This window comes from Gymnodraco acuticeps, unplaced genomic scaffold (assembly GCF_902827175.1).
Source record: "Gymnodraco acuticeps unplaced genomic scaffold, fGymAcu1.1, whole genome shotgun sequence".
Taxonomy (NCBI): domain Eukaryota; kingdom Metazoa; phylum Chordata; class Actinopteri; order Perciformes; family Bathydraconidae; genus Gymnodraco; species Gymnodraco acuticeps.
In genome coordinates, this window is record NW_022992290.1 from 260282 (window position 1) to 277500 (window position 17219).

Genomic DNA, 17219 nt, shown 5'->3' on the forward strand with positions numbered 1-17219 from the left:
CACTAAACGTGGAAGTATGACTCAGCTATCTAAGCACCTTGGGTTTTTAATGATTTCCTGTTGTATCATCCAGCAGAGCATGGCTGTCTCAGAGTAAGAAAATACTTAATGTGATATGGTAAATAGATACCAGTGATGCATTTCAGTGATGTTTACACACTTTCATTGACACTATTTAAGGCAAATACTGAGTTATCTCCTGATCTCTTAATCCCTTACAGGAATCAAGGCGCAAAATGCTGCGGGCAACTGGTTATCAGGTCAGAATTAGCAATTTATAAGCATTTAAAAAAGCATTAAATAATAAATATGGTCTCCATCTGCAGAGATGCTATCATGTTGTCAACCAAGAAGCATGGAAGTCTTCTGCTGACTTTGCACCGCGGGGCGATGTGAGGCCTGAGGAGTACAAACTGTAATTCCCCTTTGCAGCGCCCACGGCAACAAGCCTCTAAACAAACAAACAAGCAGACTGAGAGTGCAGTTACTGAGGATGCAGATACTCGACTTTTACAAACACTTTTCCACTAGTAGCCTTTTGAGATTATGCAGATCTAATATTAGTGTACAGTAATGAACTCTTTATGTGGGTTTTATGTTGCATGACTGTGTGTGTATGGGTGTGTGTGAGTCACCGTGGACTGGACGGCCCCCTCCACTGCCGCTCCATCTTTGGTCCACTGGATGTGCGCTGCAGGCTTGGCCCCCCGGGTCACACAGGTCAGGTTGAACGGGTTCCCGGCCATCAGCAGCAGCTCCGGGGTCCCCTCCACCACCGGGTCTCCAGGCGGGACTGGAGGAGAGACACACACCAATCCAAGCTTTAGAGAGGATGCATTTATGCAAGCGTGCACTAATGCAAACAGACAAACCTGTACATGTACACGAAAGAGCATGAATTCCTACTCAACACATTGGATTGGATGTATAGCATTTTTCTAAGGAGGTTTTTAACTGCATGACCTTAAACGTCTTAGTTTGTGATTTATAAATGCATTTCCAACTGTATTCTTTCAATGTTTTTCTTCCTATCCATCAGTATTTCACAATTAAAAGCAGCTTCCTGCCCCCAAAAAAGATTATGTGTGACATTAAGATAAAGTAATTATGTATCTACTATCTAATATATCATTCCAATAACTTGTATATAGACTGGTATTGCACTCTTCAACTATTTTTCTTTTTTGTATTACTTTTAATTTAATATACTTTAATATTGTTTTCATATTGTCTGCTTATCTGTATTACTGTGTTGCATTGTTGGAGAAGCCTGTGACTTAAGATTTTCAACGACATAATTACTCTGTAGCTATGTTAGTTTGACAATAAAAACCTTGAACCTTGAACCCTTGAATGTTACACCACCTGTTTTCATCAGATTTCTCTTTGCATTTGTAGCAAAATCAGCAAATTTGAGCTTCTTAGTGTTATATTTAAAGACTCTGTTTCACACACCCAAAAATATCATGGATTCTGAAAGCCGAAAGGTATCCAAACACCTACTGCACGAATAACACAACGTCAATAGTAAACTGTAGAGCTTAAAGGGACCCTATTATGCTTTCTGGGGTTTTCTCTTTCCTGTTGTGTATTATATGGGTTTTTTATGCATGTCAATGGTCTGCAAAGGCTAAAATCCCAAAGTTCCCTACAGTGGGAGTCTTTACATGTGTGCGTTTAAATTGATGCACTTTTAACGTCACTTCTCATCCATAAAGGTGCCTCTGAAGTTCTAACATTTCTTTGGTTTTATAATCATCCCCAGTTCTCCACAGTGAAAAGTTCCTTCACTCAAACTGTGGTCGTTAAAGGGAAAACGTATCAGAAAAGTTGGCCCCTGCAGCCGGTTCACTTACTGAGTACATTGAGTTTGGCCCTCCTGGAGCGCAGGGCGGCCTCCGTGGCCTGACACTCGTACAGAGAGTCATCCGACAGCTCCGAGTGGGAGATCTCCAGGTTGTACTGGCCGATGTCCAGAGCCCGAAGCACACGGTACCTGGGCCAGGCTGCAGGAGACACACATAGAGATTATTATTATTATATTATTGTCACACGCAAAAACGCAAACATTTCCCATCAATAAAGTACCTATCTATCTCTATCTATCTATCTATCTATCTATCTATCTATCTATCTATCTATCTATCTATCTATCTATCTATCTATCTATCTATCTATCTATCTATCTATCTATCTATCTATCTATCTATCTATCCATCTATCTATCTATCCATCTATCTATCTATCTATCTATCCATCTATCTATCTATCTATCTATCTACCTACCCATCTACCTACCTACCTATCTATCCATCTATCTATCTATCCATCTATCTATCCATCTATCTATCTATCTATCTATCCATATATCTATCTACCTACCTATCTACCTACCTACCTATCCATCTATCTATCTATCTATCTATCTATCTATCTATCTATCTATCTATCTATCTATCCATCCATCCATCCATCCATCTATCTATCTATCTATCTATCTATCTATCTATCTATCTATCTATCTATCTATCTATCATCCATCCATCTATCTATCTATCTATCTATCTATCTATCTATCTATCTATCTATCTATCCTATCTATCTATCTATCCATCTATCTATCTATCTATCTATCTATCTATCTATCTATCTATCTATCTATCTATCTATCTATCTATCTATCTATCTATCTATCTATCTATCTATCTATCTATCTATCTATCTATCCATCCATCTATCTACACAGAGCACAGCAAAATTCCAAGCATTTCCAATGGTGCAATCACACATAACAGTATATAAGTATAATTTTGACAATACAAGCTACATTTCTTAATATATAAAGTGAGTATAAATTGAACCTCTATGATACATTGAACAATACGCTTACAAACCAATACAACATTACCATACAAGAACAATATAGATTACAGTTCAAAAAAGAGAGTCATCCAATGGAAATGTGCTTTTTGTCTTCGCTCCACTGTGAGTCATGCATGTTTATTACCAGGTCACAAAAGCTTGACGAGTTTAGAAAAGTAACTTCTGGGATGATGTTTGAAATACAAAATGATAGCTGGCACAAAGAAAGAGACACATAGGAGCTGCAATTAAAGGCATGAGTCATCATAACAGCACTGCCTTCAACACAGATAACATCGTTATTTAAAAACTGAGTGATACGTTTCAGGTACACTGAAAAACGTTGTTTAAAGGTTTGGAAGTAAACTTTTTATATCTATCAACTCATCTAGACAAACATTTAAGCTCCCAGTGGAAATGCAAATTCACAGACATCTTAGATATGGAACTCTTTTACTTTTAATGATATTTTTTGTTATGAAGAATGTCTTAACATTTGTGGAAGCATAACCATTGAAGGTAAGTTAGGTAATATACTTAGTAATCTTGGTGAATAACTATCAATTTAATTGAATAACGCTTTCAATAGTTATTTCTCAAGCTGCATATCATTCCGTGTTTTCAGTAACAGGAAAAATATATAAGAAAAGCATCAGAAAAACCTTCGGAAACATTTACGCATCATCTCGTCCTTTTTCTTTTATTCAATGTTACTGAGTGTACATCTGTCCTCGGCCTTGTTTACCACATACATCAGATGTAAAAGCTCTTATGAAATGGATAAAAGCTGAATCACAATGGAATTACGTCAATCAGTGACAGGGAGCAGCAAATGGGACATGTATCCGTCTGAAAACGTCATCACGCAAAAATAGCATTTAGCCTTAATAGCTAGTTCTGAAGACCTTTTTGCATTAAGCGTCAAGGAGATCATGAGAGTGTGTTCTATACACACACGAGCCAGGTTACACACACACACACACACACACACACACACACACACACACACACACACACACACACACACTCACACACAGTAGATATACTCAAGTATTACATTACATTGCATTGAGCTGACGCTTTTATCCAAAGCGACTTACAATAAAGTATACTGTACTTTTGTAATTTAACTTGAGTAACATTACATGTTATTTGTTAGACCCTTTTATCCAAAGTGACTTACATACTCAATACTGTGGGCAATCCTCACAGGAGCAATTTGGGGTGAAGTGTCTTGCCCAGGGACACAACGACATGCTGACTGCAGTGGGGTTTGAACCTGTGACCCCCTGCTCCGAACACCTACGGACGACCCACTGAGCCACACGCCTAACATTTTGATTGCAGGACTTTTACTTGTAACGGAGGATTCCTACCCTGTCGTACTTCTACTTTTACTTAAGTGCAAGATTTGAGTACTTCTTCCACCCCCCCCCCCCCACACACACACACACACACACACACACACACACACACACACACACACACACACACACACACACACACACACACAACACACACACAGCAACACAGTAGCACAGTGTGAGATAAACAGCTGAAGGGCTTTTGCACAAACACTGATCAAACATCGCCACGCATACCATGCTGCCACATCAGTGCCTGATACACAAACTGCAGAACTACAGGCAGCGCCGTTCCAATTATACCCCCTCCTCTCTGTTTGAACCCTCGCCTCTCAGACAAAGACATAATTGAGCGTGACGTCCCACTAGGGGGCACTCATTGATCCTCCGTGCCCAATCCTAACATGACATCATGGATTCAGATGGCAAAGGCAGGCGGGCATGCAGTCGGGGTTGAGAGGAGGAGAGAAAGTGGTGCTGGTGGTGGGGGGTACATAAGTATTAGTGGAGATTACATCATCCACTCCAGCACCTCGCAGCATAGCAACCACAGAGGTGAAAGCACCCCGGGGAGAAGGAGAAGAAGGAAGAGGACGAACAATAAACTGCCTGCATGCAGGTAGTGAGGAAACGTAGGTATTTGCATTGATACAGGTAAACACGATGCAAACATGTATTTGTTGTGAGGGTTTTTTTGTATTTGATATCTACATGCACATAATATAATGTGGGAGAAAAACAGGCTTTGTGAATAATCATACATCTCCTGCATGTGTGTGTGGGTGCAAACTGCAGGTATGAATCTAATCTGCACTCCTACACTGTCATCCCCAGCTGTATGAAAACCATACAGGGCACATAACGACAACCTCTCACACGCCAGGTTAAACTACATTCAGATTATTTGTCGGTGCACATATTAACAGACTTTCCTCCATTCGTTGACATGTTTCTTTTTTTATATTCAATACATGAAAGGGAAAAGATTGAGACAGTACGTCAAGGATGAAGGGAGGAGTGGCAGCACAGACAACTTAAGGATAAATAACGGTCAGGAGATGGTGATGGATGGTTGAAAAGCAGAGGGAAAGAGACAGAGAGGACAACATGTTTATCAAACGGCGGTGCGTTTATCATCAGAACCACGCTCGCAAAAGGCTGCAAGGACAAAGAGAGCATTAAGAGAGAGAGGAGGAAGGGGTGAGGAGAGAGGAAGGGGTGAGGAGAGAGGAAGGGGAATGAAAGGCAATGGAGGGGATCTGGGAAATACATAAAGCGAGTGATGATGGAGTTTGAAAGGAGCAGGGAATAAAAGAAAGGTGGAGAGACGTTTGCTGACCTTTTACTGAACCTGTGTGTGTGTGTGTGTGTGTGTGTGTGTGTGTGTGTGTGTGTGTGTGTGTGTGTGTGTGTGTGTGTGTGTGTGTGTGTGTGTGTGTGTGTGTGTGTGTGTGTGTGTGTGTGTGTGTGTGTGTGTGTGTGGTGTGTGTGTGTGTGTGTGTGTGTGTGTGTGTGTGTGTGTGTGTGTGTGTGTGTGTGTGTGTGTGTGTGTGTGTGTGCTGCTATACAGCAAGTTGGTTTTATGGATTAATTTACAGCGTGATGAGGAATGTCATGCGTGGTGTAGAGCTGAAAGGGCACAAAGGGTCGAGCACTGATGTACTGTGATGTTACATTTTGTAATTATTAGATTTTTAATGAAAGCAAATATCCGTGACATGTTCATATATAAATAAATGTTCTTTTCACCCTGTTTCTGCAATGTTTAAAATAGGGTGAAATGCGATTATGAAACCTTTCTCGGTTAAAGTCGTAATTGTGAAATTAACAAAAGAAAAACAACATATATTTATATTTAAGTGCAACCCTTAAAGTTGATCAAAGACTTTAACTTTAAAAGCAGTGTTGGGAGAAACTTAGATAATTTACTTAAGTAAAAGTACAAATACTATTGTCTTAAAATACTCCACTACAGGTAAAAGTCCTGATTTAAAAATATGACTTAAGTAAAAGTACAATAGTATTAGCATCAAACGTTATAAGTACTCATTCTGCATTTCAGAATAATATAGGTATTAGTATTGTCATCTAAATGTACTTGTGGTAATCAAAAGTATTATATTATTATAGTTATTATTAAATTATCCTGTTTTTTTATAAATAGAACAGCAATTTAGTATTGCACTTTGTAAATGTAGACCAAATGTACTTACTTAAAATACTGTGTAGATTAGTGCTATACTGCGTTTTACCACATCAGCATATCATGTGCTTTTACATGCAGGTAAGTGAGTTACAATATTTACCTCTGAATTATGAGGAGTAGAAGTACAAAGTAGCATTACATGGAAATACTCAAATAAAGTACAAGTATATCAAAAAAGTACTTAAGTAAATGTACTGGTGTATGTGATTGTCCACCTCCGCCCAACGACCAAACGTCGTAAGATTTCTTTCTTTCTTTCGTTGTCATAGTTTCAATTGAAAGGCACCGAAGTAGAAACACACAAGCAAAGCCACTTAGCCTCAGATATATTAGATGTTATTGATGGATTAACATAAAAAACAAACAACAAATTATATTAAAACGGGTATCTAACATAACACTCAAGGAAAACAAGTCTTTAAAAGTCGGTAGTCTTGTTTATTTTCTATACGCAACTTGTTTGATATAGAATTGAACAATGCTACACTGCTGAAAGCTTAAATTGATGTCCGCATTTATGCATCGATGAATATAATTGAAAATTCTGAAATGGGCCATTGTGCATAATGACTTCTTGACTTTAAGTATATTTCAAAGCTTATGCTCGTAAAAAATGCACGACGTTCACTTGTAGTGAGTATTCCTACACATTAGTCCTGCTACCTCCAAGTAAAAGATTCAAGTTCTTCCTCCACCACCAACACAGACCTTTTCATCTTTTCAACAGATGGAAGTCTTGAGAAATGCCAAAATCTGGGCAAAGAAAGAGAACCATCACCTGCAGTCATAAGATGTCAAGTACAGCCTTCAGTGAGCCACGATGGTTCAAAGCTTTTTTGAATAATTCTGTAAATGGGGGGGAAGGTCAGCGGAAAAATACATGTTCTGCTTTTCTTATTCTCACCGCTTCTTTTCTTCCTGCTCTTTCAACGTCTTCTCCGTCTGTTGTGCTTTGACCCTTTGACTCCCCTCACTTTGGGATGCCTGTGATGCTTTCCCCCCGCTCTGAAATGAAGAGTATTCTTCTGCTCGCAGTAAGTCACTCTGGATGTGCATGTCGGCTTAAAATGTAAATGCCAATGTGCGTCTGCTTTTGTCAGCAGTGTGAGGGATTTTCTCTAATTCAGCATGATATACAGGACTCATTTCTGCCCAGATTGTCACTCACACGCCTCTTGGCTCTTAACTCTCCCCCTCTCTGTTCAGTGTTCATTCCCTTAATGTTAGAAAGACCCTACACTTTTCAACCACAATAGCTTTTGTCAGGGTGCTTACACTGAACCGGAACCGTGGCACAGTTATTCCCTTCTTCTCTTCACTTTGATGCCTTCAGCTCTGTGAAGCCACCAGGTCTCTTTCCTCTCCCGCTGCACAGTGGTACATTTATGTGGTACTGTACTTAAGTACAATTTTGAGGTACTTTATTTGAGTATTTCCATTTGTTGCTACTTCGTACATACCCCACTACAATCCAGAGGTAAATCATGTACTCCACTACTTTATTTAATACCTTTAGTTACTTCACAGATCTGGATGAATGATGTGAAATATAATCAAGTGTTAAATCAGACTTTAGTTCTACCTGGAGTAAATCCACCAGCTACCCTGCATTATACAAAGTCATTCAAACTAGCTACACTTTACCAGCTTTGAGAACACTTTCATGATCAATAATTATAAAACATATCATATATATTATTCTGAAATGGACCAATCTGCACAGTGAGTACTTTTGGTACTTTAAGTATATTTTAATGCAAATACTTTTGTACTTTTACTTTTTGAATGCAGGACTTTTACTTGTAACAGAGTATTCCACTCTGGTACTTCTACTTTTACTCAAGTACAAGATCTGAGTACTTCTCCACCTCTGCACTACACACTGAAATAACTGAAACGTTGACTTTAATTAAGATTAATATGTCAACAGATTTCACGGTTAGATTCAACCTAGTATTATTGCTTTCAATTAGCCTGATATCTACATCCACATTACCATCACTTCAGTCACATGCCTTTATCACATGCAATACTAATGTTGATGTATAATGTTGTGTAATGTTTTTATAATTTTTATGCTATGACGTTTGTATTTAGTTTTTGTCTTTGCTTTTGTTTGCTTTGTACAGCCCTTGAGGCATTTCTTGTGATTTGGGGCTACATTTTGATTTGATCTGATAAAGCTTTGTGACATGTGTTGACATAATACATTCAATTAAAGTCATCGTTTCAGTTCTTTCAGTGCAGTAACTTCTCTCCGGCCTCACCTCGGAGACCCTTCCACACGCCTCATTTTCAGACAGGTTTTTATATAAATGGATCAGGGCAAAAAGTGAGTAAATCTTTTTTCCTGAAATGTTCAGAATCTCTTTCCACAGAGGGGGCACATGGTTATGTATGAAAGACAAGAAAAGGTGGATTTTGCACAATAGGTGACCTTTAAGTATATTGTGATCCTAATACTTTTGTACTCTTATTTAATGGGGACCTATCATGCAAAATGCACTTGTGTACATCTTTTATACATGAACATGTGTCCCCGGTGTGTCAGGGAACTCACGGATCTGATACAGACTGATCCAGATTTGAAATTGTTCTGACGTCAGAAACGGGGAGCTCCGCCTATATGGGCAACTCTCCACCTATCAGGGGAATGGGGGGTTGCAGCATGGTAACAGCATGGTAACAGCATGGCAACAGCATGGCAACAGCATGATAACAGCATGGTAACAGCATGGTAACAGCATGGTAACAGCATGGTAACAGCATGGTAACAGCATGATAACAGCATGGTAACAGCATGGTAACAGCATGGTAACAGCATGATAACAGCATGGTAACAGCATGGTAACAGCATGGTAACAGCATGGTAACATGACGCTCGTGCCTCGCCCCCCTCCTTTGCAGGGGGGCGTGGTCAGCTGCAGCTCATTTGCCACAGAATCAGCCCTTGCTAAAACAGGGCTGGAATACAGCAAATAGGTATGGCCCTACAATATATGTTTCAAATATAGCATGATGGGTCCACTTTAAGTAACATTTTGAATGCAGGACTTTTGCTTGTAACAGAGTATTCCTACACTCGTGTTTTTCTGAAGTACAAGATCTGCTACTCCTCCCACCGCTGCACAACACACTGAAAAAACTGAAACGTGTACTATGCATCTAATATGTCAACAGATATCACATAACTGCTCTAGGTTAGTTGAAAGCAATAATATTAAGTTGAAATAAAAAGGATTGGGTTAAACTTAACATTATTGCTTTCATCTAACCTGATTTGTTGACATAAGACATTCAATTAAAGTAATTCTTTCAGTTCTTTCAGTGCGAATCTTTTTTCCTGAAACTTCCAGAATCTCTTTACACAGAGGAGACACATGCTTATGTATAAAACATGAAAAAGTGGATTTTGTATAATAGGTGACCGTTAAAGTCAACGTTTCAGTTTTTTCTCCGGCCTCACCTCGGAGACCCTCCCCCACGCCGAGGGCCAGTCCGTCTTTGGTCCACTGGACGATGCCGCTGTAGTTGAAGACCACGCAGGACAGCACCACCCGCTCCCCTAGCACCACCGACTGGTCCGCCGGCTCCTGAGAGAAGTGGATGCACCACGCTGCAACAGAGGGACAGGGAGGGAAATCAATTTTAACTTCTGCTCAGTGTCATTGTGACCGGCCCTGAGCTGCCATCCTTTATTGCACCTTATCGAGCCACACAGTCCCTCTCCGGGCTTATTGACTCGTGCTCGCTGTTGGGTTGATTTGTTCCGTGTCTTTATGGAGTTTTTATTGTCCTTTTTTTTATTATGTGTTTTTATTGTGAGTGGTTTTTAATGTAAACCCTGTCAGAGTGAAAGTTCTCTTACGGGAAAGTGAAGTTATGAATGGCTCTGTCTTCATTAATGTCAATATTAGGTTAGAGTAGATAAGAGTTACTTTATTGAGCCCAATGTGGGACTTTTTTCCCGTCATAGCAGCATGTTAAAACAAGGCGTTGCAGATAATGTGAAAATAAAGAGTAGACGAATAAACCAACATAACATTTAAACATCTCAAAATAGAAAATGTTACGGAAATAAAAAGTTAAATATATACATGTTGACATTGAAAGATACACATTTGTATTTATTTATTTGACAGGGCTAACAACATTTAAAAGTAGGATATTATTTAAATGAAGCGTACAAATATGTATTGGCTGAATGGAAGGACACTTGGGGAATTCACAGATTTTATTTCATGAATCATTTTAATAATTCGTCTTTGCGATTGGCCCAGAGCTCAAATGCTCTAATTTGCATATTTCCATTCCTCTGTGTTCTTGCCACCCTTTTCAAGTTTTCCCTGGACTTTAACTGAGGCTTAAGTGCGTGGGAATGTGCGAGTGTTGTGTGTGTGTGTGTGTGTGTGTGTGTGTGTGTGTGTGTGTGTGTGTGTGTGTGTGTGTGTGTGTGTGTGTGTGTGTGTGTGTGTGTGTGTGTGTGTGTGTGTGTGTGTGTGTGTGTGTGTGTGTGTTGAAAGAACATCACTGCCAAGCTGTGATACAGCCGGCTCTTCTTCATCACGCAGTACAAAGGATTTTGCTTACACACACACATTTCCCCCAGCAAAATAAGCCTTTTGGCTGCTGTTGCAGTCCTGCTCAAATACCGGGATGTAAAGCCGGCATACATTAACGCTCTGGCATAAAGAGAAAGTGTCAGGTGAGGAGGCGAGGCTCCAACCCCGCGCTGTTTTCAGCTGTTTGCATCATCAGGTCAAATTGTTTCACATTCTAGAGAAAGTGTTGCAAGAAGGCGCGTTAATTAAGGCAGAGAAGAAGACTGTGGTGCCTTAGATGACACACACACACACACACACACATCTCACACAAACAGACGCTCTTGCACACATGCAACATTAAATCACACCCAATTTATTCCCTCGACACACACACACACACCTCACTGAGTCATTCACGCACGTACAATTGCACATTGAGTCACACAGCTGGGGATATATCCAGGCACACACACACACACACACACACACACACACACACACACACACACACACACACACACACACACACACACACACACTTCCACAGTTGGTGTTTGTCTTCCCTCAGGCTATTCTGTTCTTGGATCATGGTTAAAACAATCCTATTAGCTAATTAAGGCAGAACTGGTTAATAAAGCCGGCCGTGGCTTAGAGGGAAACGTCTCAGTGGGATTGAACCACAAAGGTGGAAACAACAGGGAGATTTGCCGATTCGTCAGGAGGATTACACGGCCTGTCATGTTATTTGTGAAGAAGGCTCCTTTACTGAAGACAGGAATCTTACAGACTTCACAGGAAGCACTTTGATGTTTCATCAACTTTCTAAATCAACTAAATCAAAAAGACAAGTGCTGTAAGAGAGAGCGGATCCTTTTGAAGTTTAAGGGGAAAACCCGCCTTAAAACACTGAACACTCGCTGTTGTTAGGTTGTTTTTCTGGAGCGATACAAAGCAGATGATGTGATGTTGAAATGTTGTCTTCAATACAGGCGTAGCGAGGTCTTACAGAACTGATTTCATTCATTTGGCTGCATCAGATTTTGTGTTGATTGAGATTTGGCGATCTTGGCTCTCGGGTTGTTGACAAATCTTCTCCTGGGGATCAGGTCAGGAAACTCTGTTTTAAAGTGGACCTACCATGCTATATTTGAATAATATAGTGTAGGACCATACCTATATAAGGCATATTTATAATAATAATAATAATACATTGCATTTCAAAGCGCTTTTCCAGGTGCTCAAAGACGCTTTACAGTGGTGATAAAACATGATAAAATAGAATTTAAAAGTTATTAAAACAGCAATACAGCATAATTCACAGATTAAAAGCCAGTCTGAAGAGGTGTGTTTTGGTCAGTGTTTTGAAAGTGGGGGGGTCAGTGCAGTCTCTGATGTGTTGTGGGAGGGAGTTCCAGAGGGTGGGGGCAGCGATGGAGAAGGCTCTATCCCCCCAGGTTCGGAGCTTGGTTTTCTTGGGGATAGAGAGGAGGTTCGCTTCTGATGAGCGAAGGCTGCGGGAAGGGGTGTAGTGGTGGATCAGGTCGGAGAGGTAGGGGGGAGCCTGGTTATTGAGAGCTTTGTGTGTTAGCAGAAGGATTTTTTATTTTTCAAAATACCAAACAGATCATGCATTTTAGCCATTCCTCATTTCGCTCAATTTAACACTGTCTTTGCATGGGCTGATTCTGTGAGAACAGCACCACCTACAGGCCTGGCATATGTACTACAGCGTCTCCAGCGCTTTCGAACGGCAATGTCCGTGGCTGTCTCTTCCTGATTGGTGGAGTTGGCCCAATAGCCGTAGCGCCACTTCTGTGACGTCATAGAAGTGTTCAAATCTGGATCAGTCTGTATCAGATCCGTTGCAGCCCTTTTTTTAGAGATTTGGGTATGGAGGAAAATAGAGAGTGTAGTGGCTATTTGTCAACAACAACAAAGTTTCAAAAGGCCACTGAGGCACCAGGCACAATGGACCTTACGCAGATCAGGAGCCGGTAATTCATCCATTGTCCAGACAAGGCATCGACGTTTTTGTTGTATTTATTAGCTTCACCTTGCGGGAACAATACAGCAAAAGGTGTTGAAATGTTTGCTGAACTCAGCCCTGACACCGGTAAAAAACCATAGACCTTCCCGGTGCCCACTGACTGCTGCTGTGCCCTGATTGCCTTAAATAAACCCAGCTGTGTGTCCAAATTGACCCATCACCTTCAAAATAAAAGCATTTTAGCTGGAACACAACTTAACTTAAATAATATGGCTGTAAATCAATTAATTCTACAAAACAAAAAATAACAAATAAATACATTAAATAAATGTGAAAAATACTGAATAGCTTCCACAGAGAGGGTTGCGTTTTCTGACGCTTGGTGAGTTCCCTGGAACACCGGGGACACATATTCATGTATAAAAGACGTACAAAAGTGCATTTTGCATGATAGGTCACCTTTAAATATAATCGACTTGTTATTAATGAAACTGATATTGATGAAACTGATTTGCTTGACTGTCACAAATTGTAATGATTGTATGCATTACTTGAATTTTACTTAACAGACTGTATGTGGTTTGTCTTGTGTGTCATGTTTTGCATTTTGTCTTTTTGTTTATGTATGTCTGTAAGTTGTTGTTATTGTCGGGACCTCCTTGAAAACGAGATGGTGCATCTCAAGGGGTTTATCCCAATCAATGAAAATGTCTTTATAAAGACCTATTTTATCTCCAACACATTTCACTTACTGTCGTCTTGTTCGCCCTGAATCCTTATTAAACTTTCATTTAGGTATTTTTTTGTCTCCGTTTGTTTTGAACCTCAGTTTTAATTACCTAATTTAATGACCAAATTAAAGACTTCTCATTTTCTGAAGTTCTATTAGTCACATAGGACCAGTTTGGTTAAAGACCTTTTTCATGGCTCTTCAGGTTTCCTGGCCCTCTCTGCTGCATCAAATTGAGATATAAAATACTCCAAGAAAGGCTAATAGATAATAAAATGTTAAAAACACTTTTAGGCAATGCAAGGACAAAACTTCTGGTTAAGCTTCTATTCAGTTTAGTTCAAAGGACTCAAAAAAGCCTCATTAAACCAAAAGGAAATGCAGTTGCAAGACATTTTCCATGACACAACATCATGCTCAATAAAACTCAAAGAACTCCCACGCTCATCACTAAACCAAAGTTCAATACAAGTTCGAACGCTCTCACTTCTACTCGAAGAATTAAAAAAGTAGATCAATGGCAGACATATCAGGACAGGAAGATCCTTCATATTTAAATAAGTAGAATGTCCCTCGTGCATTATATCTGAAACTTAGACAACCTTGACAAAAGTTGCCAAAATACACATTTCTATTTCCTAGAACGACAGGAAAAGTGATCATGGAGGAGGAGGAGCTAAGACCAAACAATGGAAGTGGAAGCTGCAGGTGTTTCCTGCAGAGAAGAAGAAGACGAGCTGCTGGGAAGTCAGATCCTGCTGACATGAGTGATTTACATGTGGGTCATGTTGTGCATGATTTATGCAAAATTAACAGCTATTACGAGTAAGGGCCCTCTTCTTCGTGTCTAACTCCGTACAGAACAACGCACGGCCTCCTGGGACAGACTGCAGTGTGTGTGTGTGTGTGTGTGTGTGTGTGTGGTGTGTGTGTGTGTGTGTGTGTGTGTGTGTGTGTGTGTGTGTGTGTGTGTGTGTGTGTGTGTGTGTGTGTGCGTGCGTGCGTGCGTGTGTGTGTGTGTGGCCTGTCAGCCTCCAGCAGGGACTCAGATTGCGGAGGAGAGAGCAGCACTGACAGAGAACAGAGATGTAATTAACCCTACGGGATACCCCCCCTCCTCCTCCCCCTTACAACACACACGCACACACACACACACACACACACACACACATTCCTCTATCTCTTCTTCTGCTTATTTTCTATATTTCTTCTGACTTTCACCAAACTGTCTGTCATTCTCTCCTTTCTCTTCTTGTCTAACTTGCTTTCTTCTTCTCTCACTTCTTCTTTCTTTCGTTGTGTCTTTTTTCAACATTATTGTACCATCAGCTTCATTAGCATAACCATTTTAAAACACACAGACATGTAGGAGCCATGAATGTCAAAAAGTGGTGATTTATGTTGTACATTTAACTAGGTTTCTGATTGATTATATTTTGGCATTGGTCTTTGATTAAATATATCATTTTGTGATCAATTACAGGTTGTATTGGGTGGGTCACATGGGTATGGGCGGCACTCATCTGTTGACCTGTGTGAGGAGTGTGCGTGGAAGAGAGGGTGGATAGTTACTGTATTTCTTGTTGACCGCAACTTTTTCAAAGCTGGACAAGTGGATCATTTCCATTAGATTAACTTTTGTTCAACGCGTTTTTTGGTCGCAGCTAAGATGTTGGCCACCAGGCCCGACCTCAGCCTTTCATCGACTTGTTTCTAAAGTCTCTACAAGTAAAATAGTAAAACATCATGTTATCAATCTGAGTTCATTTCAAATCAAGTAAAGAACTATATGTTTGTTTCTCTTCTTCTTCTCCTTTCTCTTTTATCTCAGTCCTCCAGCATCTCTCTTTCTCTCCACTCTCTCCTTCTCCGTGCAGTTGTTTCTGTCTATCCCTCTCCTCAGCATCCTTCCTCCTCCTCTAGCTATCTCGCCTCCTCTTCATCCTCCACTGCCCTGCCTCATTACCCTGAGGGATGATGTTAGGTATATCTTATCTTCTCCCTCTCGTTGCATAATGACCCAGCTGAACAAAAGACAGAGCCTCACAATAACAGCCTCAGTGTCCAAACACATTATCCCTAATGTCTCTAATATCTGTTATTCACGCTCTCCTCTTTTTCCATCAGACTGAGCTTTAAACATTGATATATAACTAGCCTCAATGTATACTCTTAATATTTAAGTATTAACACATATTTCCACATATTGTATTAAACATGAGCTGATTTATTAATCGTCCGTGGAAAAAAGTTACTCGCATGAAAAACATGAGCTGTTCGAGAATATCAAAGTCAATTAAGCTAAACTCAATAATGAATGGGATTTTGATTGACACTTAACTCGTCTGAAAAAGTATAACCTAACACAAGATTAGTCGTTCATTAATAAAGGCAATTAGTCTAGTAAGTAACTTGTGTTTGAACCTGCCCTCATAATGCTTGTGGGCAACACACACACCACGTTTCATTGAGTTGCATCATTTGATCACAGCAGCCTCACAATACACACAGAAACCAAGACGTTGTTTCATTGCACTACATATCGCTTTTCTGACCTGATGCACTGAAAACCACTATTTCTAAGTCAATTAAAGGTGGGGTAGGTACGTTTCAGAAACCGGCTCGAGTGCACTAAAATTTGAAAGTACACAGCCGAAAAGAATCCGCCCCTTCCTTCAGACTTCCTTACAGAGCACCTCCTCCAACACACATGAACGCGCACATGCACGCCCAATGACGGCACGCCCAATGAGGGCACGAGATACATTTGTGCGTGCACGAGATGGAAGGCTGACAGACAGGGCGGCAATCCAATCCGTTTAGCCGGCCCGGATAAACGGATTGGATTGGCTTTTTTGTCAAAGCACTTAAGATATTCATTGCTATCGGGATGTTAAGAGCATTCCATGGAATATAACAAAAAGCGTATCTCGAGCCAGTTTCTCAAACTTACCTACCCCACCTTTAAATAACCTTATATTTAGATATCAATTCTAACTTTTTAGCCAAAGTGTTTTCAGTTTGGTTTGGTTGTTTGTCAGCGAGATAACAGAGAAACTATCAGCGTCATTTTTGATGAAACTCAATGTAAGGGTGTAACATGGGCCACAGAAGCCATTCAAATCTGTATTGGATCCCAATCAGGGGGGAGATACACCCTCATATTTCACTTTTGTTAATGTTGTCAAATGTACTTCCGTTACGTATCACAGTGACATCACTGTGTAACACTTGTGCTCCTATTGGCTAGTGCTCAAACAAATTGTATGCTTTGCTCACATCAGAGCCGGCCAGCTAACCAATCAGTGGAGACTGGGCTCTGGTTTCAGACAGAGGGTGAAAAGAGGTGCAGGCAGTATGAGAAAAATAAAGAGTTTTTTGAACATTAAAGCGTGGAGACATGTCACAGTCGAGACACTACATACTGATATGAACTTGAACATGTAATATGACCTCTTCAAAAGAAAAATAAATCAGCAAACAGCAAATCACTTCCCATTCAAATAAAATCATGTGTATGTATCAG

The 17219-nt window shown here is 40.2% G+C and overlaps 1 protein-coding gene across 1 annotated transcript in view; it reads right to left on the bottom strand.

Moving 5' to 3' along the window:
- Positions 1–12983, bottom strand: part of kirrel1b (kirre like nephrin family adhesion molecule 1b) — a 36991-nt gene extending 24008 nt beyond the window's left edge. Inside the window, exons 1-4 of the mRNA XM_034207858.1 lie at positions 12956–12983; positions 9899–10048; positions 1857–2006; positions 636–793 (exon numbers count right to left, since the gene is read on the bottom strand). Coding sequence (XP_034063749.1) covers positions 636–793; positions 1857–2006; positions 9899–10048; positions 12956–12983 — 486 coding nt within the window. The remainder of the gene's footprint in view (positions 1–635; positions 794–1856; positions 2007–9898; positions 10049–12955) is intronic.
- Positions 12984–17219: the final 4236 nt, after the last annotated feature.